This window comes from Pelophylax lessonae (assembly GCF_965119305.1).
Source record: "Pelophylax lessonae genome assembly, chromosome: 3".
Classification (NCBI taxonomy): domain Eukaryota; kingdom Metazoa; phylum Chordata; class Amphibia; order Anura; family Ranidae; genus Pelophylax; species Pelophylax lessonae.
This window is the reverse complement of record NC_138770.1, coordinates 434,732,347-434,758,176: the sequence shown is the minus strand read 5'-3', so window position 1 is coordinate 434,758,176 and position 25,830 is coordinate 434,732,347. Positions and strand designations below refer to the sequence as shown.

Here is a 25,830-nt window from a genome sequence, read left to right as displayed (position 1 = left end):
TAGTGGGGATTTCAACATTAGTAAGATAATTATATAGCATTTGTACCAGGAACCATAGCAGATGCACTTTAATGAAAAAAAGTGCATCTGAAAATGAAATGAAAAAATGGATTAATTGGTTGCTTTAAAAAGATTAAACTGATTCTTTGTTCCACACTATGAATGGTGTCACATGACAGGAACAACCTGGAACCACATTCACAGCCTGTGGGCACTTATACTTCATCATAGGGGATGTACATAACATGCAAACAATGAATCTTCTAATGGTTCACTCTTTGATTAAAAAAAAAAAACACAATGTAAGGCTGGCTTTAGGCTGGCAGGCATGGCATCATTTATTTCTGGTTTCAACATAGACCAAGGAGCCTAAAAGACTACCATGAAGGTGCCATAACATGCATTTATGAAAAACGTAGCTTTGGCATGTTATACCCATATTTGGGTGTGCCATGTCACTTTGGAGCAATCCCCCCAAATCCACCGTGCCTGCTGTCACATTTTAAAAACAGTGTGACTGTGTGGGGCTCCACCTACAAAGCTGCATTATTCATTCACGTACTTCTGTAAACTACAAGTCCCATCTTCCACCGCAGCAGACTACCTGTAGTTCTCCTCCTAGTTCATTGACTCTTCCTGCATTTCAGGAACTGTCTACTAGTATGGAGGTACTGACAGACAGCTGTACTGAGTGTCTACAGGAGCCTGGCCTTGCAACCTGGAATGCTTTTCAGGCTCCAGTGTAAGGCCCCTTTCACACGGGCCAATCTGTTTTCATGGACTCCACTAGCTCAGCGGGGATCGCTCCCTTGATCCCCGCTGAGCAGGCGGATGACAGGTCCATCTCTTCTCACTGTGCAGAGATGGACGTGTCAGAGTCCCACTCTCCTCTATGGGAAGATCGTTTGAAAACTAACAGCGTGTTCGTTTTCATCTGATCCTATCTGACCTGACCCGCTGGACGGATGGCGAACGTATCGGCATCTGTCTGTTTTCAGCGGCTCTTGTCAGATCGGATGCCAGACGGGTGTCAGCAGACACATGCCCGCTGACATCCACCTCCCTATAGAGTATAATGGGTGGCCCAATCAGGTCTGCTTGAAAAACGGACAGGCGGACCAGATCGGTTCAATCCTGTGAACGGGGCCTAAAAAAAGAACGCACATTTTTTACTTGCAAAATCATGTGCCTTTATTTTAAAAGGTCAACTAAGCCTTTAACCCCTTCACGCCAACCTAACACAAATATGCGGCCTCACTGGGCTAGGCTTTTCTTTCTGTGGGGTCGCATATTTGGTATCCCCCTTTGTGCTAAGAGCACACCGCACCACGAGCTCCCAGCACAGAGACCGTGGTCTCACGGAGAGCCCCGGGCCCCAGTACTAATGATCAGGACCTGGAACTCGAGATTTCGGGTCACATAATCGCTGTGATAGCCTTTGATCGGTTGTCACAGTAATCAGTGACTGTGAAGCCCAGCCCCGTGTTTTTTCTCTATGAATGGAAGAGAGATGCATCATATCTTTCTCTCTCTCTCTCTCCTTGCTCTGGTCCTTTCACATGAGCGGTGCGCTCGGGGGACTCTGTTTTCTCAGCGGGGATTGATCCCCGCTGAGCAAGCGGATGACAGCTCTGTCTCCGCTCTGTGTGCAGAGACGGAGCTGTCAGATCCCCGCTGTCCTCTATGGGAGATCGGATGGAAACGAACCGCCTGTCCATTTTCATCCGATCCTCCAGTTGGATGGAAAATATATGGATTACACGGGCATGATCGGATGGGATAGCAGCGGGTGTCAGCGGACATGTCTCTGCTGACATTGGCTGCTCCATAGAGGTACATGGAGCATCCAATCAGGTCTGCCTGAAAAACTGACAGGCGGACCGGATCGGAAAGCCTGTGTGAAAGGGGCCTAAATAAAAAAAAGTGTGTGTAAAAAATAAATAGTAATAATAAATAACTAGATCAAGGTCAGTGGCAGGTTTAGTGTCTGGGTCAGGGTCAGTATTTTTATAGACAGGATTTATTTTTATTTTTTTTAATTAGTATCAGTTTGTGTCAGTGTCACTGTGTTTTAGGAAGGATAAAAAACAGCTAAATGTGCACTATTGTTTTTGGGCTGTACTACGGGTACAAACAACAGCTAACATACACATATGTGCTATTGCTGCGAGCGTCTGGGACAGGAGAATTTAATTTGAGCTGTTCTTTGGTGTAAGATTATTGTAGTAGCAAGAAATATACAGCTACATTTTAAAAAATTATATTTCTCTTACGTCCTCCGACAGTCGCCGCCTCCTCTAAGTCATCACTGTTGGGTATTGACTTCCGCTCCGTAGGAGTAGCTAGGCATATAGACTTAGTCCAAAGACAAAAGGCATTAGCATATACACACCCATGGGGGCTGTCCCATCTGGTCAATATCCCCCTGCATGACCACTCCCAACTCAGTTTTAATCTGCCTAGCGTCAGGAGTAGTCAGGCTTCCCTGTGCTGAGTCTTCAGTCTCAGCCTTCCTAATCTTTTATCTGATTTTCTTTGAAAATGTCAGTTTTTTCTTACTTTACTAGCTGTTTATTTTGTCAGCTTTTAGTTGTTAGTCGTTTCTTCAGATGAAGATGGATCATGCGGTGCTGGGATTCGGACTGATCACCCTGGTTCTCCAGGGCAGAAGGGTCAGATGGACCCCCAGCCCGCCATCGAGCGTTCAGTTATGGTTCGCCCTGGCATTATGAACGACTCATCCCTGCTCGCAGCAGGGATGCAGCCGTGAGGTGGCTACCTCACAGGACACATCTGCGATGCTGCAGTGTCATGTCCCTGGCTCACGGCACTCCCTGTCAGATGAGGACAGCGGTTTTCCGTTTATAGAGGCACCCCACGCCATCTGGTACAGGTAAGTACTTCTGTGTGGGGCCTCTGTCTGGGGTGGCAGTCTGTGTTGCTGTGTGTCCCCCATGTCTGTGCCTGTGTGACTCCCTGATGCGGCCCCTGCGGGGATCGCTTGTGCAGATTCTGTATGTGTGGGGGTCCCTTTCCCTGTGTCACTTCGGTGCATTGTTGGGGGTGCAGACTTTGTGTGGCGACCGCAGCGGAGTGAATTTGCGCGGTCCGACATCTTTGATTTGGGCAGGTATGGTAAGCTTCTCTGTGGGCGAAACTGCATGCTCTTTTGGCGCCATCCGCCGCCATTTTTGTGGGTGTAGAATGATCGGTCCGACCGCATGTTCGGCGGCCATTTTCGTGAAGCCTCCAATGCAATCCTATGGAGCAGCCATTTTCCCTAAGTCTTTAAGTTCAGCCTACTTCAGCAGCACTTCCTTTCCCTCTGCAGCAGGACATCGGTGGCAACACTCTGCGGGCTCTGCAGGTTATCACTCTCAATATTCCTCTGTATTATCGCTTCTGGCTCAGTTTTCTCTTCTCCTTTTGGGGGTCTTTGTCGCTGTAGCGGTGGGCTTCGCATTCCGCAGCGATCTTAAAGTGGCAGTACACATTTTATTGCACTGTGTTTTTCTGTGAACTTTGGGCAATGGATTCTCAGGATAGCAAATTCCCCCCAGCTCTGGTGGGGGTTCCCAGTTCTCCTGTGGCCCCGCTGAGACCCGATTTGGCCGCTGTAGTGGCGACTTTGGTGTCCAATATGGAAATGCTGATGGCTGAACGTGCTGCAAAAAAGAGGGCTAGATTATCTATCTCCTCTGATTCAGATGGTGATATGGATGCTGCTGCGAGCGTGCCCTTTTCAGGGTCCCGCTCATCCTTGGACCCCCCCGGGGTCTGAGGGGGAGGCTGAGATGGAGGGGGTTGATACCTCCTCCCCGGGGTCGCCTGAAGAACGGGCGACCATGGATGAGCTAATTGTTTCTGTTAAGGAAACTTTACATTTGGAGGATGAGCCCAGTCCTCCGGGCGTTGTGTCCTCATTCGGGACGCACAGGACCCGCAAGTCGGCGCAGGTTTTTCCCTGTCCCGCTGAGTTTCATTACACTGTTAATGAAATGTGGCGCACGTTAAAACGTCCATTCCTGGTGCCTAGTCGGTTCAAGTTGCTTTATCCTTTTGCGCCGGCTACGGAATCACGATGGTGTGTGCCTCCACAGGTGGATCACACTGTGGCCGTGTTAAACAAGGCTATCTTGGTTCCTATCGAGGATACTCCGGTGTTCCGGGACCCCACGGACCGGCGGTTGGAGTCTCTAGCCCGCCATTCCTATACGGTGGCGGGTTCGTTGCTCAAGCCCGTTTTCGCGTCCGTTTTGGTGGCTCAGGCGATGGCTGATTGGACTAAGATGCTTAAGAGCAATCTCGTGTCTGATGGTGTTCCGCCTGCCCGGCTGGAAATTGCGGATCAGATCCACCAAGGAGTCATGTATTTGTGTGATGCGGCCTTGAATGAGGCCCCTTTAGTGGCACGCCTCTCTAGTGTCTCGGTGCTTAACCGGCGACTGATATGGCTGAAGAGCTGGTCGGCCGACCAGTCCTCACGGAAAACTGTTGCTGATTTTCCCTATGCTGGCTCTCGCCTTTTTGGCAAGGCGTTGGATACCCTGGTGAAAGGCGTCACGGGGGGCAAGAGCACTATGCTGCCCCAGAACCCGAAGAACAAGTCCTTTCGAGGTAAGCGGGGTTCTGCGCCTAGAACCAATCGGGGTGCCTTTCGGAACCAATCCAAGGGCAAGCCCTTCAAGTCCCAGGGCGGCCAGAAGAAGCCCTGGGCGGGTAAGCAGAAGTCCGGCAATGCCGGCTCGGCGGGTCAGTCTGCCTCTGCCTGAAGGGGCGCCCTCACTCGCGTTTCCTCCAACCTTGGCTGCTCCGGATATCGGACAGGTGGGTTCAGGAAATCATTCGATCGGGGTACAAGATCGAATTCCTTTCCAGGCCGGTGGACAGATTTTTTCCCTCAAATCTTCACTTGTCTCTGGGGCGTCTGCAGGACCTGCACCAAGCGGTACAGGACTTTCTTTCTCAGGGGGTGATTGTCCCAGGTTTCGGGGGTTTTATTCAAATTTGTTCACTGTGCCCAGAAAGGAGGGTAAAGTGCGTCCTATTCTGGGCCTAAAAGCGCTGAACCGCTTTGTGCGTGTTCGGAAGTTCCGTATGGAGTCTCTCCGTTCGGGGGTGGCCTCCCTGAGTCCAGGGGAATTCCTGGCCTCGATAGATCTGAAGGATGCGTATCTGCACATCCCCATTTTCGAAGGTCATCAGCGGTACCTTCGGTTTGCTATCGCAGAGGACCACTACCAGTTTGTGGCGTTACCTTTCGGTCTCGCTTCGGCACCCAGGGTTTTTACCAAGGTGCTGACGCCGGTTCTGGGCCTACTGAGGGCACAGGGCATTGCGGTCTTGGGGTACCTGGACGATCTCCTTCTGAGGGCACGTGCCAGCCAGGACCTAGTGCGTGATCTGTCCACCACGGTACAGACGCTCCAGGAGTTCGGATGGACGATCAACGTTCAAAAATCGGCGTTGTCTCCATCGGTTCGTATTCCCTATCTGGGAATGATTCTGGACTCTGCTCAGGCAAGGGTGTTCTTGCCGGAGAACAAGCTCCGGACTTTGCAGGACGAGATCAGGTCCCTCAGGGACAACCCGTCCTTGTCACTCAGAACCTGTATGAGGTCTCTGGGGTTGATGGTGTCCGCCTTCGAGGCGATACCATTTGCTCAGTTTCACACGCGGGCTCTCCAGAAGGAGATCCTAGCCAGGTGGGACAGACTGCCTCAGTCCTTGGATCTGAGTGTCTCCTCGAGTCGTCAGACCAGATTGGCTCTTCTGTGGTGGCTCCAGTCCCCGTCGGTGGCGGAGGGCAAGTCCTTCCGTCCGTTGGTGTGGACGGTGATTACCACGGATGCCAGCCTGTCGGGCTGGGGTGGAGTCCTGGGCAACCTGTCTGCCCATGGCACTTGGTCAGAGGAGGAGTCCTCCCTCCCGATTAATGTGCTGGAATTGCGGGCGATAAAACTCTGTCTCTTCCAGTGGTCGGACCGTCTTCAGGGCTTTCCTGTCCGAGTACAGACGGACAATGCTACCGCGGTGACTTACATCAACCACCAAGGGGGCACCGGGAGTGCGGCCCGGGAGGTGACCGACATTCTATCGTGGGCCGAGACTCCTGTCCCGGCGATCTCAGCAGTTCACATTCCGGGTGTGGAGAATTGGCAGGCCGACTATCTGAGCTGCCAGACCCTGGACCAGTGGGAATGGTCCCTGCACCCGGAGGTCTTCCAAATGCTGTGTGCGAGGTGGGGATCCCCGGACGTGGATCTGTTCGCATCTCGACTAAACCAAAAGGTGGAAAGGTTCGTGGCAAGAACACGTGATCCTCTGGCAGTCGCCTCGGATGCGTTGGTGGCCCCTTGGCCCTTGAAACTCCGATTCAGTTGCTGTCCAGGTTCCTCTGCAGGCTAGCCTCGGAACCGCACCTGGTGATTCTGGTGGCTCCGGACTGGCCACGCGGGTCCTGGTATGCCGACGTTGTTCACCTGGAAGTGGCTACATTTGGCTCCTCCAGGGGTGGAGCCTTTACCTCCGTGGGACTTGAACTTGGTTCTGTCCTCATTACAACGTGCTCCCTTTGAAAACATCCGGGAGATATCGTTGCCTCTGCTGTCTAAGAAGGTTGCCTTTTTGGTGGCGATCACTTCGGCTCGCAGAGTGTCGGAACTGGCAGCGTTATCTTGCCGTTCTCCATACTTGGTGATTCACCGGGATAAGGTGGTTTTGCTTCCGCAGCCCTCCTTTCTTCCTAAGGTGGTCTCTGGGTTCCACATTAATGAGAATATTGTTCTGCCTTCGCTTTGTACGAAGCCTAAGCATCCTAAGGAGGTTGCTCTGCACTCCTTGGATGTGGTCAGGGCGATCAGGGTTTACCTGTCGTCCACGGAATCTTTTAAAACGGATTCCCTCTTTGTCCTTCCTGAGGGACCTCGGAAGGGCATGGCTGCATCTGCAGCGACTATCGCCAAATGGATCAGACAGACCATTGAACAGGCTTACGCTTTGAAGGAACGGGTTCCACCCTTCCCTGTTAAGGCGCACTCTACCAGATCTGTGAGTACGTCCTGGGCCTGTTGGCATAGGGACTCGGTGGCCCAGGTGTGCAAGGCTGCGACTTGGTCGTCGGTGCACACTTTTTCCAAATTCTACAAAGTAGACATTCTGGCATCAGCTGATGCCTCCTTTGGCCGCAAGATTCTCAGTGCGGCAGTGCCATGATGGACCCTTGTGTTTTTTTCTGGGTCCCTGGCGGTTGGCATTTGCTTTCCTGGGCTGTTGCTCCTGTTGAGCATTGTTTTTTTCTGTTGTGGGTACTGCGTTGCCTTTTCTACGGTTGCGTCTCCCACCCCTCATGTCTATACTGCTTTGGGACATCCCAACAGTGATGACTTGGAGGAGGCGGCGACTGTCGGAGGACGTAAGAGAAAACTGAATTTATGTAAAATCTTACCTGTAAAATTCCTTTCTCTGAGTCCTCTGACAGTCGCCGCCCCGCCCCTCTTTTGGGGTTCTTATTACCTACTGCTATGCTACCAAATTGAGTTGGGAGTGGTCATGCAGGGGGGTATTAACCAGATGGGACAGCCCCCATGGGTGTGTATATGCTAATGCCTTTTGTCTTTGGACTAAGTCTATATGCCTAGCTACTCCTACGGAGCGGAAGTCAATACACAACAGTGATGACTTAGAGGAGGCGGCGACTGTCGGAGGACTCAGAGAAAGGAATTTTACAGGTAAGATTTTACAAAAATTCAGTTTTTCTCTATTGTTCGTTGACGGACACAGCTCCTGATTCTTCTTAACCATTGGGTTATATTGCCCCCTACAGGAGTAGGACACTAGGCAGGAAAAAGATTGACTACGCCTATGGGCAGTCCCAGGGGGTATACACCCACTCTCCGCTTTAGGCACTCAGTTTTTTTCTTTGTAGTCAGGAGTAAGGACCTAATTCCTTGCTGGAATCTCTGGTCCTGGAAATTTTTTCTTTTTAAATTTAATTTTTTTTCCTCCTTTTTATTATTTCTGTGATCTACAATCAAGTGCCGGACTGTGCGATGAACTGAATAATCTAGATCTTTAGGGTCCCCCCAAGTCTGGCCAGCGAGCGTAGCTTTGTGGCCCACTCATTGGAAAAGTTGTGAGGCGGCCCCTGTGAGCGTGGCAGAGACCACTGCCTCCCGTTTGGTCATCCGCCTTCCCCTCCGCTGCTGCTGGGTGGTCGGCTCTGGTGGGGCTCGCGTCCAAATGACTGGGCGCCCACAAACATTTAGGCGGCAGCTTTGTGGCTGAGTTTGGCACCTCTGTTGGGGGGCTGCCCCAGTGCATTTAGCTGAAGCCCCCGCTCTTCCTTTGGGCATCTGCCGAACTGCGGATCCGTGCACTGTGCCTGGGCCTCCACAAACATTTAGGCTGCGTCTTGCGGTCTGCTATACCATTTGGTCAGCTTTGTGCCTCCTTTTGAACGGGTGGCGCTGTGTGGGCGCTTCATTTGTGAATGACAGCCTTACCACCATTATTGTGAGGGTCACCTGCCCCAGGACCATCAGGGTACCTTTTAAGGGTGATGTTTCCTGTTATGCCCTCTATGAAGGGCTCGGAGAGCGACCCCCTTGTTTTTTTGCGGGGTCCAGTAGGTGGTCCATTTGTGGGTCCTTGGTCGGCGTCCCCTTTGCAGGATCGCAGTTATGTTATGTTTTTGGGGTGAGCTTGGTATATAACGACCCTACTGCGTCTGCGTCCACACACCCTTGAGTACTCAGATAGTGAGGATGATTCCTCTGCTCCTCTAGCCGCGCATGAAAAGGCGCTGGTGGATGCACTGTATGTGTCAGTGTGACAATTTGAAATTGGAGGTTGCGGCTGATGCTGCGTCGGAGGTGCCGATCCCTTTTTGGCACCCACAGACCCTCCAAAGTGGTGAGGGTGTTTTCTCTCCTTCTCACTTTAACAACGTTGCCACAAAACAGTGGGGTTGTCCAAAACGCAGTGGTTCCTAAGCGCTTTTTGCTTGTAGTGTCCTTATGAGGATAACTGCATGGGACGGTCCCACCTGTAGTGGACTCGTCTGTTTAACGGTTAAATAAAGCTACCTTAATTACGGTTGAGGAGTCCCCGGCCTTAAAAAATCTGGCTGATAGGTGGGCAGAGGCTCAGGCCCACCATATGTTCACTGTGGCTGGTTTGGCACTTAGGCCTATATTTACTTGTGCCCTGGTGTGGCAAACTCTGACTGAGTGGGCAAAACGTTTGACGGGACCTGAAATTGAAAGAACTTCCCCCTGTCTTTGGAGAGCTGGGGGATCAGTTGGTCCAGGGGCTACAGTTTATCTATGATGTCTTTTTGGGTGCCAGTATCAGCAGTGGTCCTTAGGTGTATTATCTGGCTGAACTGCTCATCTCTGGACCAGACTTCTAAGTAGGCCTTATCTGATCGTCTGTTTGGAGCTTCCTTGGATGACATCGTTAACCGCTTGCTGACTGCTCACAGTATATCTACTGCGGCAGTCGGCCCCGGCCAGGCAGAGTGACGTAGGTCTACGTCGCTCGCCTGTCACATCTTCTAGAGCCAATAGCGGGCGGGCGCGCGCCCGCTGAGGCGCGCGCCCGCCTCGGCTCGTTCACGGAGGAGTGCGGGAGTGTGACTAGCGGACCCGATGTCCGCCGGTCACACTACGATCGCCGGTACAGCGGGAGAAAGACAGAGCGGCTTATGTAAACAAGCCGCCTGTCAGTTCTCCCTGTGTAAAAGTGAAGATCAGACAGTTCTACTATGTAGAACTGTTGATCTTTGTTTTTACACTAGTAGACCTGTCCCTGCACAGTTAGAATCACGCCCCTAGGACACACTTAACCCCTCCCTGTCCAATACTGTTAACCCCTTCACTGCCAGTGTCATTTTTGCAGTAACAGTGCATATATATAGCACTGATTACTGCAGTAATGTCACTGGTACCCCCAAAAGTGTCAAAAATGTCAGTCAAGGGTCCGATCTGTCCGCCGCAATGTCGCAGTACCGCAAAAAAAATCGCAGATCGCCGCCATTACTCGTTAAAAAAAAAAAAACACCAAAAATGACAAAAATCTTTCCCTTTGTTAGTAAACGCGATAACTTTTGCGCAAACCAATCAAAATACGCTTTTTGCGATTTTTTTTTTACCAAACATAGTTAGCGTAAAACAAATTGGCCGAAAATGTTAAAAAATTTTGATTTTTACATTTTTTTGGGGGGGAATTTCATATAAAAAAAAGTGAAAAATATTGTTGTTTTTGCAAAAATTACGCTATTTTTTTGTTTATAGCGCGTGATCAAAAAATCGCACAGGTGATCAAATACCACCAAAAGAAAGCTCTGTTTGTGGGAAAAAAAGGACATGAAATTTGTTTAGGTACAGCGTCGCACGACCGCGCAATTGTCCGTTAAAGTCACGCAGTAAAAAATCGCAAAAAAACCCCTGGTCTTTTAGCAGGAAAATCCTCCGGTGGTAAAGTGGTTAAGCGTCTCGCAGGGGGGAAGAGTACTCTTCTTTTGAAGGCTACCAAGGGCAAGGAGCTCATAAGAGGCCTTTTCGTCTCTTAGGGTCTCAAGAAAAGGGATCAAAAGTCAGGGCCTCCACCAGAGGTTCCAAGAGAATCTGGTCTGGCAAGCCACGAGCAGGCTCTTTCAGACCTGTGGACAAGGCTGCCTCTGCATGCAGGGGCGCCCTCAGACCTGTGGACAAGGCTGCCTCTGCATGCAGGGGTGCCCTCACCTGTTTCTAGGGTGGGCGGAGGTCTTCGCTGGTTTCCAGATCTATGGATCTCCCTGGTACAGGACAAGTGGGTCCACAAAGTTATTCAGTCAGGCTACAAGATCGAGTTTGTGTCTTCTCTGGAAAGGTTCTAACCTTTCAACCTTCACTTCTCTTTGGGACAGTGCAAGACTTGTTACTTCCGGTTCCGACTTCAGAACCTTTTCAGGGTTTTTTATTCAAACCTCTTTACAGTCCCCGGGAAGGAAGGCAAAGTTTGTCCAATTCTGGACCTCAAGGCGCTAAACTGCTTTGGGAGAGTACAGAAGTTCCATTCATACAGTAGTGGCAACCCTTCCCCAGGGGGATTTCTTCTCGCTTCTATCGAGATGGACGCGTACCTGCACATTCTAATATGTGCCGGTCACCAGCGCTTCCTCTGTTTTGCCGTGGGCGGGGAATATTATCAGTTTGTGGCATTGACCTTGGTCTCGCCTCCGCTCCTCATGTCTTCTAAGGTTTGTTGGTCCCGGTGCTGGCATTGTTTGAGTCGCCAACTGGAGATTGCTCTGCAAATTCTGAGGGAGTTTGTTTGGATTCTAAACCTTCAAGAGTCTGCTTTGGCTCTGTCCACAAAAACTGGTCTATCTGGGTCTGACTCAGCCTCAGCCGGAGTGTTTCTTCCTCTGGGAAAACTCCAGACTTTGCAGGAGGCAGTTCAGCTTCTGTTGTTCAGCAGACGGTCATCCCTCCGGGCTTGCATGCGGGTACTGGGCCTGATGGTGTCCATCCTTTAGGCGGTCTGTTTACACAATTCCACGCAAGATCCTGGATCGCCTAAAGAGATTCTGGTAAAATGGGACAGGATCCACGATCTCTATAGGTGGCTTCGTTTTCTAGCACTTTGACAGGGAAAATACTTTCTCTCCCTTTACTAGATGGTTGTCCCCATGGATGCCAGCCTGTCTGGGTGGGAAGGCATCCTCAGCACAGACATGCTCAGGGAGTATGGATTCTGGCAAAGTCCAGACTGCCGATTAATGTACTGGAACTCCGAGCGATCAGACTTTGTCTATCTCATTGGACAATTCCTCTTCATGGGTATACGGTACAAATTCATTCGAACAAGGCCACGGCCGTGGTCTTTGTCAATCACCAAGGGGGCGCATCAAGTGTCCTGGTGACTCGGTAAGTAGCCGGCATTCTAAGGTGGGCTGAATGATTCGTTCCAACCTCTCAAACTTCTGCCCAGTCTTGGTACACCGATCTGGTACGGCTGGTCACCAATGCTCCTTGGAGACTTCCTCTCAGGGAGTATCTGCTGTCCCAAGGACCAATCTTCCATCCCGCTTTACAGTCACTGGCTGTGACGGCTTGGCTGTTGAACGCCAGGTGCTGAAGGATGGAGGTTTGTCTGAGTCTGTGATTCCTACACTGTTAAGTCGGTAGTATACTCCGTTTTTTAATTTTTACATACAGCTAAGCCTATAATAAGGCTTACCTGTAGGTAAAATTAATATCTCCTAAACCTGCACGGTTTAGGAGATATTCACCCTGCGTGCAGCCGCTGACACCCAGCGGCGCATGTGCTCTAAAGGTCCGGTGTATCTTGCCGGACCTTCAGAGCTTCTTGCCGAAAAGTGCAGGAGTGATGTCATCGTACCTCCCGCCACTCACAGCACCGGAGCCGCCAAACCCGGAAGAGACGCCGAGGGAACATATCAGCTCCCCCAGCGGTGTGGGGGCTTCGTTCTAAGGGAAGTATTTCATAATGTACTAGTATGCGACGAATACTAGCACATTATGCCATTGTCCTGCAGGGTTGTTTTTTTTACACAGGGGATGCAACTGCTTTAAAAGCTAGGAAATCTACTTCTAGGGGAATCTACTATCATACGTGGAAGATGTACATTGCGTGGAGTCTCTCAGGGTTCATCCTCGCTCCTTCTCGGTGGATCGGATCTTAACCTTACTTCAACGGGGGGCTGAACAGTATTTGACCTTGAGTACCATCAAGGGCCAGATATTGTTTTTTTTAGCAGTCTTTTTCCAACGACCTTTGGCCATACACACCCGGTGCATACCTTTTCTTCAGGGTGTCCGACATTTGGTTCCTTCAGTGTGGGCTCCGTTACCGCCCTGCAATCCTAATGTGGTGCTTTCAACTCTACAGAAGCCTCCCTTTGAAAATATTCAGGAGGTTTCCCTGCTTCGCTGCCCCAGAAGATGGCCGCCTTTGGTGGCTATCACCTCCGTGCGGAGGGTGTCGGAACTGGTGGTGTCATCTTGTCGTTCACTTTATGGTGATTTGCAAGGATATGGTGGTGCTTTGCCTCTGTCCGCCATTTCCCATTTGAATGAAGACATTGTGTGGCCTCCCCTGTGTCCCAGGCCTAAACATCTGAAGGAAATTGCCTTGCATGCCGTGGATGTGGTTCAGGCAATTAGGGTGTACCTGACAGCTACGGAGTCTTTTAGGAAGTCAGTTTATTTGTGCTCACAGATGGACCTTACAAAGGGTTGTCCGCTTCTTTTACTACCATTTCCAGATGGATCAGACGGTGATTCAGGCCTATTGCATCAAGGGTCAGGTTCCCCCTTTACTTGTCAAGGCGCACTCTACTAGGGCGCTTAGTATCTCCCAGGCTTTCCGTCACCCAGCGTCAGTGACACCGGTTTGCAAGGCGGCCACCTGGTCGTCGGTGCACACTTTTACACAGTTTTTTGTAAAGTGGATGTGTTGGCATCTGCGAATGCTTCTTTTGGCCGCAAGGTTTTGCTGGCTGCTGTTAAGAGGACCTGGTCCTCTTTAAGGGTGTATAGTTTTTTCAGGTGAGCTCCAGTTGTTTATGGCTGAGCTCCATGTTTTACCTGGTTCGCTATGGTTCGACATTTTTTTCTGCTGTTTCCCACCCCTCATGTTTGACACTGCTTTGGGACATCCCAATGGTTAAGAAGAATCAGGAGCTGTGTCCGTCAATGAATGAAAAAGAAAATTGGATTTTTGACTTACCGTAAAATCCATTTCTCTGATGTTCATTGACGGACACAGCACCCACCCCTCTGTGGAGTTGGCTTTCTTCTGACACTGCTTGTAACAAAACTGAGTGCCTATAGTTGAGAGTGGGTGTATACACCCTGGGACTGCCCATAAGTGTAGTCAAGCTTTTTCCTGCCTAGTGTCCTCCTCCTGTAGGGGGCAGTCTAACCCAATGTTTAAGAAGAATCAGAAAAATGGATTTTACGGTAAGTCAAAAATCCAGTTTTCTCTATCGTTCATTGACAGACGCAGCTCCATATCTTCTTGACCATTGGGTTATGCTGCCCCCTACAGGAGTAGGACACTAGGCAGGAAAAAGCTTTACCATGCCTATGGGGCAGTCCCTGCAGGCATAGCCCCACACACTCTGCTATAGCCCTCAGTTTGTTTCTGCCTAGTTTAGGAGTAGGACCTAGTTCCCTGCTTTGACGTCAGTCTTAGCTGTCCATTTTTGGGAACCTTTTTTTGTGATTAATTTCTTTTAGTTAGAGTTCCTGGAGAACTGCAAGCAACAGTTGGCTGCGTTTCAAACTGGATAATCTAGATCCTTAAGGTTTCCCAGCTGGCCAGCGAGTGTGAGCAGATTATAGTCCAGCACTAGGCCTCGCCACGCCAGTGCCCCGATGGACAGGGACGAGTCGGCGAGTGGACCATCTCGCTGGGACGAGGACGACCTGGGATGCCCTGAGTCGCAGCGTTACCCCCTGGCTGTCAGCATCCCCACCCCGGGTGGGAGGTAGTCTGTTCGGAATGGCGCCCACCTGATACCGTAAGTAAGTGTCCCCCCAAATCTCTGGTGGTCTCGGGGTAGACATGGGCCCCCTCCATGTAATAGCCGGATCCTCGGGTATCCCTCGGCACCCCTGGCCTCTCGGGTATACTAGGCCCCCCTTACCTGTCCTAAACCCCCCCCCCCGGCACGTTCCTACTTCCTGGGGGGGGGGTTATATTGCGGCCACCGTGGCGGTTCTGCGGGGGGCGTCTGTCCTGGTGGGGTCTCCTTCTGGGTACCCTCTGATGCCTTCTTGTATGGTGACCCCCCTGGGGGTCCTGGAGACCACATGGCGCGCCGTGGGTGGGGGGGGGGTCGGCGTCTTTTTGCTGTAGACTTTTTGCTCTGCACTAATGTAAAAAGTTTTCTCATTGCAATGCATGGGCGGCCATGTTTTGATAGTTCCCCATAGAAATGAATGCGGCGGACATTTTCTTGTAGTCCACGATCACTGGACAGCAAGAGGAGACACTAAAGGCTCTAGGCATGACCCAGGTGCTTTTTATTACCTGTGCTAGATTGTTTTATCTTCTGCACGGAACATTCCTAATTCTCCAGACCAGTTTGGTGGTAATGTTTTTGGGCTCCCTGTAGGTATTCCTCACTCTCACTGCTGCAGGCTGTGTTAGGCTGGGACTTGTAGTACCGCTGGTGTAGCGGTGCAGATCACATTTTTGTGACTTTTTTAAAGTGACACTGCATTTTTTTACATTTAGTGCAAATGGAGTCCCAGGACAAAATTTCACCTACAGACCCCCTCAGTGCGGCTGCGGAACTCTCTGGTTCGCAGCCCCTGTCTGCTTTTACATCAGTTTTGGAAAGCCTTTTGTCAAAAGTGGATTTCGTTTTAAAGAGTGCCACTAGCCGAAAGCGCCTTTTGCCTTCACCTCCCTCTGTGGTATCCTCAGTTTCTGAGGCAGATATGGCCGCCACGGACGCACCCCACCTTGGTGGATCTGTGTCATCGCATTCTGATGGCGAATAGGACATTCCTCGTCAGCCGCTGCGCGGGAAAGCGCGCTGGTGGAAGCACTTATAGTATAAGTGCGGGAAACATTAAAAATGGTGGATGAGTCTACAGCGTCCGAGACGCAAGTGTCTTTTGGCACCTGCAAATCCCAGAAGTCGGGCAAGGTATTTCCCTGTCTGGAACTTTTTGACAACATTTGTCCATGAACAGTGAGGGCGCATCAAACAAATGTTAGTGGTGCCCAAGCGCTTTAAACTGCGTTACCCCTTCGCGGATGCGGTTTCCACTAGGTGGACTGTACCACCTAAGGTGAATCATCCGTTTTCCAGACTAAACAAGTCTACGGTAGCTCCGGTGGAAGAGTCCTCGGCTTTTACTGACCCCATGGAAAGATGGATTGAGTCTCTGTCCTGCCATTTACGTGTTAGTGGGCTCAATATTAAAACTGGTGTTTGTGATCACATTTGTGTCACAGACCATTACAGAATGGGTGAAGTTACTAAAAGGTGACTTGTAAATGGAGCAGCTCTCTCTGGGTCTGATTGAGCTAATGGACCAGATGGGTCAAGCCCTGCTGTATATGTGATGCCTCGCTGGATGCGGCTCCCCTGGTGGCCAGAGTGTCTGCGGTGGGTATTGCTTTTAGACGCATAGTGTGGTTAAAGAGCTGGCCTGCAGACCAGGCCTCCATAAAGGCGGTTTCTGACCTTCCCTTGCCACGTACTAGACGGGGGCCCTCTTTCACTGCTCATAGGCCCTTTCGTACATCTGGGTCGCAGGAGAAAGGAGCAAAGCCATTCTGGTCTTCTGGGGGTTCCAAGAAGACATGGTCGGGTAAGCCAAAAACAGGCCAGTATGGATCTGCGGTCAAATCCTCGTCTGCATGAAGGGATGCCCTCACCCGTTTCTGGTGTGGGGGGACGTCTTTGATTCTTTCCGGAACCATGGACTGCCTTGATTCAGGACAAATGGGTCCATAAACTCATAAACTGATCCATTCGGGTTACAAGATCGAATTCCGGTCTCGACCGTCAGACAGGTTCTTCCCGTCCAAATATACGCCTATCTCAAGGCGAGTTAAGGGACCTATGAGAGGCGATACAAGACCTGTTGTCGCTAGGGGCGATTGTGACGGTTCCCTCTTGGGAACGATTTCAGGGATTTTATTCAAATCTGTTTACTGTTCCCAGAAATGAAGGCAAAGTACGTCCAATTCTGGACCTCAAGGCTCTGGACCGCTTTGTGCGGGTACAGAAGTTTCGAATGGAGTCCATCCACACGGTAGTGGTGTCTCTACGATAAAGAAAAGGGGACTTTTCTCTATCGTTCATTGCTGGACGCAGTCTTCCGATTTCATATCAGTAGGGTTATGCTGCCCCCTACAGGAGTAGACACTAGGCAGAAAAAAGTTCTGGCTATGGCTATGGGCAGTCCCAGGGGGTATACCCTCTCTCTTCCTGCTATAAGATGTCTGTTTTAATCTGCCTAGTCAGGAGTAAGGACCTAGTTCCTTGCTGGGATCTCTGGTCCTGGCAAAAGTTTTTTTTTTCTAGATAGTTTTTTTCTAGCTATCTTTTTCTCCGGATTTTTGTCCTGTGAGATCTACAAGCAACTATGCTGGATCTGAGCGACGGGCTGGATATATAGATTCAGTGGTCACCCCAGCCGGCGAACGAGCGCGCGCAGACCTTAGCTCCGCACTGGGCTGGCCAAGACATAGTCCCACCAGACAGGGACTGGCCCCACTTCGGCGGAGAGGGGTTCTGTCAGGAGTTGGCACCCACCTGTTCCTGGCATGGTCGGACCCTCACAATCCCGGGTACCAGCTGTCCATAGATGCAATTTCGGCGGTCGTGGAATCTTTTGTGTCCCGGGTGGAGGTGGCCTTTAAAGGGTGAGGTGCTCAAAAACACCCTCTGCCTACCCCTGTCTCATCTGATGTCTCAGATTCGGAGTCTGACTCAGCCACCGCAGACACGGGTCTTCCTGCTGGGCCTGATACCTCGTGCCCTGTCTCCTCTGATAGTGAGGATGACTTTTCTACCTCCACTACCGTGCAAGAAAAGGCACTGGTAGACGAACTGGTTGTGTCTGTGCATGAGACTTTAAAAATGGAGGACGCAGCTGCAAATACGACTGAGACGCATGTTACGTTTGGCACTCACAAGCCACCCAGAGCGGCAAAGGTTTTTCCCTTCTCCGCGTACTTTGACAACGTGCTCAAAAATGAATGGGAATGCCCCAAGCGTTCCCCTGGGGTGCCTAAGCGGATTGCTAGATGCTACCCTTTTGAGTCCCTTATAAAGAAGTGGACTGTGCCACAAACGGTGGACCCTCCGGTTTCGTGATTGAACAAAGCTACCATGATCCCAGTGGAGGATTCCCCATCCTTTAAGGATCCAGCGGATAGAAAGGCAGAGTCTGTGGCCCGCAATATGTACTCCCTGGCGGGGTCTGCTCTAAGACCAGTGTTTACGGTTGCCCTTGTCTCGCAAACATTGACTGAATGGGCTAAGTTATTACGCCGTGTCCTGGAGGGGAAATAAGTCCTGCCTGCCTTTGCGGAGCTGTTGGACCAGCTGGTGCAGGGGCTGCAATTTGTTTGCAATGCCGCACTGGATACTGCTCCCATATTGAGCCGACTGTAGGTTTTGGCAGTAGTTCTCCGGCGTATGCTTTGGTTAAAGTGCTGGTCTGTGGATCAGACTTCAAGGAAGGGCTTGACTGATCTACCCTTTCAAGGAGATCGCCTGTTTGGGGCTACCCTGGATGACATTATAAAAGGTCTCACAGGGGTAAGAGTACCTCTCTCCCACATGCTAGCAAGGGTAAGGACCCTTTTCACAGATGGGGTCCTTCCTTTTCAGCACACAAGAAGTTTTTTTGTCCCTCCGGGTCAGTCGGTAAGGCTAAGCCCTTCAAGACTCCCTCGGCTGGTTCTAAGTGGCCCTGGTCTGGCAAACAAAAATCTGTTTTCTCCAGACCTGAGGACAAGGCCACCTCGGTCTGAAGGTGCGCCCTCACCCGTATCTGGGGTGGGGGGATGTCTTTACCGATTCCCGGACCTGTGGCTATCCCTGATACAAGACAAATGGGTCCAAGAGGACACACCGTCACATACACCGTCTAAATATTGTCTTGAATCCTCCAATTTACTAGGTAGGGGAGATAGGAATAGTTCTAAAGAAATACAATATTTTAGGCAAGGTCAACATTTTGAATGCCGCTATTCTTCCCAGCCATGACAATTCCCTTGACGCTATGGAATTTGTCTTTTTTTATTATTTCCAAGAGGGGAGTAAAGTTAAGGTCATAAGTCCTATTCGACGGATGGGTAAGGGTTATGCCTAGATATTTTAATGAGTGCTTTTCCCATATATAATTTAATTTAGACAGGGCCGTTGATTTTACATTCAGTGGGAGTATAGATGATTTAGTGACATTTACTTTGTAATTTGACACTTCGCTAAATTTGAGGAGCTCTTTTTGGACTTTCAGCAGAGACGCCTGAGGGTTTCTCAAAGTCAAAATGACATAGTCTGCGAAAAGTCAAATTTTATGCAAAGTCCCATGGACCACCACCCCAGACACTAAAGGGCTCATCCTGATAGCTGTGGTCAAAGGTTCCATTATCATTGTAAAGGTAATGGGGGATAGAGGGCACCCCTGGTGAGTTCCATTCGTTATTGGAAAGGGATCCAAGGTAACATTAGTGTAAAGTCTTTTAAAGTGTCACCTATGGATAATTTATTGTACCCTAGTTTATCACCATTCCACTGGTAAGCGCAATTTTAACCTGTGGCATGTTGGGTATCGACAGTATTTACTCAATGCTGCATCATCTTTTATATTTTACCAAAAAATGCAGTATTATATTGTGTTTGTGCGCGCTAAAATTAAAATGTATTTTTCCTAAAAAAAAAACTTGCATTTTAAAAATGGCTGTGACATAAAAAAAAAAAAAAAAAAAAAACATTTAATTCTCTGTGGTTTCTGCTTAAATAAAGAAATAAAGTTTGGGGGTTCTATGTGATTTTTATACAAAAAAAAAAATGCTGATACATGTAAGGAATGTCAGAATTGGCTTGGGCACCAGGTTGGTAATGTTCTTTAACTGATGTAGGTTTTTGTTCCTGCTTTGACATTACTTATAACTGCACAAAATACTAGAACAATACAATTCACCTATAAAATAGGGTGTAATGTACAAGCTTCAATTACACCAAAAATAGTTAAACAGCATCTCATAATGTTTTGTGTGTGTGTCTAGAAGAAATACACCTCTCCATCCTCCATTTTATTATTTTTTGGATCATAGGGAAACTCATTCTGTAATCCAAATTGATTATAAATCTTTGTTCTGTTTGTGAGACTTGCAACGTATCACATCAGATATAGATAAGTTAGCTGAAATAATAATAATCTGACAATTCTAAATAATTCTCTTTTTTTCTCAATAGTGTAGGATACGTATTTTGCAGTCAAAGTGAACCTATTAAAGCCTGTACCCGTTTCCGAGCCAGAGTTCTCATCTTTAACTTTGACGTCCCTATAACCCAAGGTTTCCCTGTAAGTATGTTATCTCTTGCTCATTTTGCTGTTGGAACAAATGGAAGTACTAAAGTGCATATCATACTTGGTTCCCATATGTAAAAAGTTGTTGATAGGAAAATTGCTGCACTTGCTGTTGGTAACACAAATCTGCATATCTGCTAAGTAGTTGGTTTTTTTTTTCAGTTGCAGTACTGGTGTCCCAAGGTTGCTTACTCAACTGCACTTGTATGAGTGTGTCCTCCGATACACCTTTAAGAGAAACACAAGACTCGACCAAAAATAGCTATAGCTGAATGTTTAAGTTTGAATGTAACAAATTGAAAAATTGCAATAAAAATGTACCTGATAAAAAAAAAATTTAAAAAACGTTTTAGCTATATGCAGTATACTAGACATATAAAATTGTTATATCTATAAAACCCAGTAACCAGAATAATTAGTTATGAGTCATGGCTATTGTCTGAGTAAAATGAAAGAAGGGGGGCATGTGAATTCGTGAATTGCAGAATTTAGAGGGCGTTTTTTTTTTTTTTTTTTTCTTGTGCAAATAGTGCTTTAGCATATGCTTGCTGTATGCTTAGACAGCACCATCCAGTGGCTCAAGTGGACATTAATATATCTAGCAAAGGGGATGCCAGGTTTCATCTATTTTGTAGAACTAAACTGCCTACACGAATGTTGTTAGTGCCATGTCGAACCCAAAAACAGTGCTTTCACACATAGCAGGTTGTTACTAATTCTTTAATTGACTTTAACCCATATTGGCCCCACACTGTCTGTTAAGTAAGACGCATAAAAGCTCACTTAAAGGCTGATGTGCTTGTTTCTATATGCTTTCTAAAGCATTGCATAAATATTGTCAGTTCTTTGTAAATGAGCAAAATACACTCAATTGCCACTTTATGATTTGTACCTATCCTGTACAGAGTAGGATCTACACTGTGTGCATCATTTTTATGCATATTATCCGACTCCAAGCTGTATAAACTTGAATTCTTATTGGATGTAGGCATAAAAGGTGTTGTGTATTTGTGTAATGATGGAGGGTTTGACCTAAGGAGATCAATACACTATATTAAGGTGTGCATAATTATTAGGTAGGTTCTTTTCCTCAGGCAAAGTGGGCCAGAAAAAGAGATTTAACTGACTCTGAAAAGTCAAAAATTGTAAAAAGCCTTTCAAAGGGATGCAACACTCCTGAAATTGCTAAGATATTGGGGCGTGATCACAGAACCATGAAACGTTTTGTTGCAAATAATCAACATAGTCACAAGAAACGCATTGAGAGAAAAAAAGATGCAAATTAACTTCCAAAGATTTGAGATTAATCAAACGTGAAACTACCAGGAACCCATTATCCTCCAGTGCTGTCATATGCCAGAACTGCAACCCATCTGGAGTGCCCAGAAGTACAAGGTGTTCAGTGCTCAGAGACATGGCCAAGGTAATGTAAGCTAAAACCCGACCACCACTGAATAAGACAAACAATTTAAAACATCAAGACTGGGCCAAGAAATATCTGAAGATAGATTTTTCAAAGATTTTATGGTCTGATGAGGTGAGAGTGACTCTTGACGGACCAGATGGATGGGCCTGTGGTTGGATCAGTAATGGGCACGGAGCTTCACTTCAGACTCCAGCAAGGTGGAGTTGGGGTACTGGTATGTGCTGGTAATATTAAAAATTAGCCATTTGGACCTTTTCGGGTTGAAAATAAAATCCCAAACCTACTGCCAGTTTTTAGAAGACACTTTCTTCAAGTAGTACACAGGAAAAACTCTGCATCTTTCAAGAAGACCATGATATTTATGCAGGACAATGCTCCATCGCATGCATCAAAGTGCTCCTCTGCATGGATAGCCAGTAAAGGCCTTATAAGATGAAAGAATATTGACATGGCCCCCTTCCTCACCTGACCTAAACCCAACTAAGAACTTGTGGGCCCTTCTTAAACGGGAGATTTATGGTCAAGGAACACAGTATTCCTTTCTGAACAGTGTCTGGGGGGGCTGTGGTTGCTGCTGCACAAAAAGTTGATTGTCAACAGATCAAGAAACTGACAGACTCCACAAATTGAAGGCTTATGACTGGTATCTCTTTTTAACAGATCAAAATAAACAAGTGAGATGGGAACATTTTAGTTTTTTAATTTAGTTGCATAATAATTGTGCACACTAATAGTTGGCAAATAATTTTGCACACATAGATATTCTCCTAAGAAAGCCAAAACCTCACTTTTACTTTCCTAAATATTCAGGTTTGAGGTTTATTAACATTTTGAATTAACCGAGAGCGCTGTAGTTGTTCAATAATGAAATTCATTCTTCAATACTTCGGCTTTCAAAATCGCTTGAAGGTACTAGATACTGGGTCAGAGCAACTCAAGAACTGCAGCTCTTGTGGGATGATCCTGGTCTGCAGTGGCCAAGATCTACTAAAAGTGATCCAAGGAAGGCAAACCGGCGACAAGGTCCTGCCCAGCCAAGGCTGTCGTCGATGCACGTGGGGAGTGAAGGCTGCACAGTGTAGTCAGATTCAATAGAAGAGCTACTGTAGCTCAAATTGCTGAAAAGAACAATGCTGGTTCAAATACAAGGGTGACAGAAAACAAATTGCATCACAATTTGTTGCATATAGGTCTGTATAGTTGCAGACCGGTCAAGCTGACCAGCGTCTACAACCAGAAGAGCCTACAATGGGCACATGCTCATTAGAACTGAATCACGGAGCAATGGTAGAAGGTGGCCTGGTGTGATAAATCACATTTTCTTTTACGTGTTGTGGATGTGTGCTTCACTTACCAAGGGAAAAGATGGCATTAGGATGCACTATTGGAAGAAGGCAAGTCAGTAGTGGCTTAATGGATCTGCTACTGATGGCTTAGTGCCAGATACCACTGCATACCTTCATAGGCCCATGCCTGAACGGGTCAAGGCTGTTTTGGTGGCAAAAGGGGGACCTGCTTATTAGGTTGGTAGTCATAATGTTCTGGCTGTTTGGTGTATGCACCAAATGCAAGGTGTAAGGCACACTTATACTTACTGAGTTTTTTACGTTTAAATGGATTAGACAAATCCCTGTTTGATGATATTGAAATAATTCAATTAGTATATCAAAAAGTTTCTCAATCAGTTTACAGTGGGCAGCCTTGGATGTAACCGTTGACCCTGACGTTTTCTACAGAATCTCTGTTTCGATGTAATATTACTTCAACTTTTAATGTACCACATCCCACTGTGTATGAATAGAAAACATATGTTTTTGTTTGTTTAATTTTTCTGTGTTAATATTGTTAATTTCTTAATTCCAGGTAATCATCCACTACCAAACTGTAAGTGAGCCTGTCACTATCAGGAAGCTGATCAGTGTCCTACACAAGAGCACAGGGGAGGTTGTAAAGAAAAAGCCAAAGTGAGAACGGTTTTGTTTCCTATACGTTGTAGTGATCTATGACTCAATTAACATTGCATATAAAAAATTGTAACTCACTGTCTGAAGCCACCACTTCACCTTTGTATGTCCCAAATCAACACATTTAGTCTTCTATCAAAGTCTAAAATAAGGCCATAAGCAGTCTTGGGTCATATTAAGAGAGGTTGAGCTAACTTCCAATACATTTCTTTTGCATCTTAGGCATCTAAAGTGATAGATGGATGAGGGCAGCCCAGTGGCTAAGTTGTTAGCACTTTCGCCTAGCAGCTCTACGGCCGTAGGTTTCAACCCTAGACATGGCACTACCTGCATGGAGTTTGCATGTTATTCCTGTGCTTTCATGGGTTTCCTCCGGGTACTCCGATTTCCTTCCACACTCAAAATACATGCTGGAAGATTAATTGGCTCCTGTCTAACTTTGCCCTAGTATGTGTATGAATCAACGTGAGTTAGGAACCTTAGATTGCAAGCTCCTTGATGGCAGGAACTGATGTGAATTTACAATATACATGCTTAACCACTTGCCGACCGCCGCATGACTATTTACTGTGGCGGTCAGCCCTGTACAGGCAAAGTGACATAGTACTACGTGGCTAGCCTGAGAGCCTCTAGGGGGCAAACGCGCGCCGCCAGAGGCGCGCACCCGCTCGTTCCCTAACAAGTCAGCGCGTGTGACCGGCGGACCCGATCTCCCTGTGGAGAGGGAGAAAGGCAGGCGGCTGATGTAAACAAAGCCGCCTGTCATTCTCCCTGATCTAACTGAAGAGATCATACGATCCTGCTATGTAGGATCTTATGTCTCTGTGGTTACATTACTAGCCACACCCCTTTACAGTAAGAAGCACGCCCCTAGGGACACACTTAACCCCTGCATCACCAATAAAGTTAACCCCATTCCCTGCCAGTGTCATTTTTACAGTAACAGTGCACATGTATAGCACTGATTACTGTAGTAATGTCACTGGTACCCCCAAAAGTGTCAAGGGTCCGATCTGTCCGCCGCAATGTCACAGTCCCGCAAAAAAAAAATCGCAGATCGCCGCCATTACTCGTTAAAAACCCCAAAAATGACAGAAATCTTTCCCTTAGTAAACGCAATAACTTTGGCGCAAACCAATCAAAATACGCTTATTGCGATTTTTTTTTTTTTTTCCAAACATATGTAGCAGAAAACAAATTGGCCTAAAATGTTAAAAAATTTAGATTTTTACATTTTTTTGGGGGGGAATTTCATATAAAAAATGTGAAAAATATTATTTTTTCAAAATTGTCGCTCTTTTTTTGTTTATAGCGCAAAAAGTAAAAATCGCACAGGTGATCAAATACCACCAAAAGAAAGCTCTGTTTGTGGGAAAAAAAGGACATCAATTTCATTTGGGTACAGCGTCGCACGACCGCGCAATTGTCCGTTAAATTCACGCAGTGCCGAATCGCAAAATAGGGCCTGGTCAGGAAGGGGGTAAAATCTTCCGGGGCTTAAGTGGTTAAGGAGCTTTGTAAATGAACATACATAAATACCTGTATTAACCACTTCTGGACCGGAAAGGATTTGCCCCCTTAATGGCCAGGCCATTTTTTGTGATTCAGCACTGCGTTGCTTTAACGGACAATTGTGCGGTCGTGTGACGCTGTACCCACAAATAGAGCTTTCTTTTGGTGGTATTTGATCACCTGTGCGATTAAAATTTTTTAGCTATAAACAAAAAAAGCGTGACAAATCTGAAAAATTGATTTTTCACATTCTGCTATATAATATTCCCAAAAACAAAAAAATTAAAAATCTAAATTTTTCATCCTTTTAAGCCAATTTGTATTCTGCTACATATTTTTGGTAAAAAAAATTGCAGTAAGCGTTTATTGGTTTGTGCAAAAATTATCACATCTACAAAATAGGGGAAAGATTTGTCTTTTTTTTTTTTGTTTTGTTTACTAGTAATGGCAGCGATCTGCTATTTTTAGCGGGACTGCGACATTGCGGCGGACAGATCGGACCCCTAACTGCCATTTGTGACACTTTTGGGGGCACCACTGACATTACTACAGTAATCAGTGCTAAAAATATGCACTGTTACTGTAATAATGACACTGGCAGGGAAGGGGTTAACACAGTGGTGATCAAAGGGTTAAGTGTGAGCCTAGGGGAGTATTTTCTAACTGTATGGGGGAGGGACTTGTGAAATGACCACAGAGATCTGTGATCCTATATAGAAGGATCACAGGCACTCTGTGATCATTTCAGAGAGAGCAACGGTCGGCTGTGTTTACAACAGCTGACCGGTGTTCTCTCTCAGCGGGGAGCAATAGCGGGTGCTCGGTGGCAATTGCAGCTGCCGAGCCA

The 25,830-nt window shown here is 47.6% G+C and overlaps 1 protein-coding gene across 1 annotated transcript in view; it reads left to right on the top strand.

Annotated features, from left to right (window-relative positions):
- HBS1L (HBS1 like translational GTPase) overlaps positions 1 to 25,830 on the top strand; it is a 232,444-nt gene that overhangs the window by 199,130 nt on the left and 7,484 nt on the right. The window contains exons 15-16 of the mRNA XM_082249434.1: positions 19,967 to 20,075; positions 23,371 to 23,471. Coding sequence (XP_082105560.1) covers positions 19,967 to 20,075; positions 23,371 to 23,471 — 210 coding nt within the window. The remainder of the gene's footprint in view (positions 1 to 19,966; positions 20,076 to 23,370; positions 23,472 to 25,830) is intronic.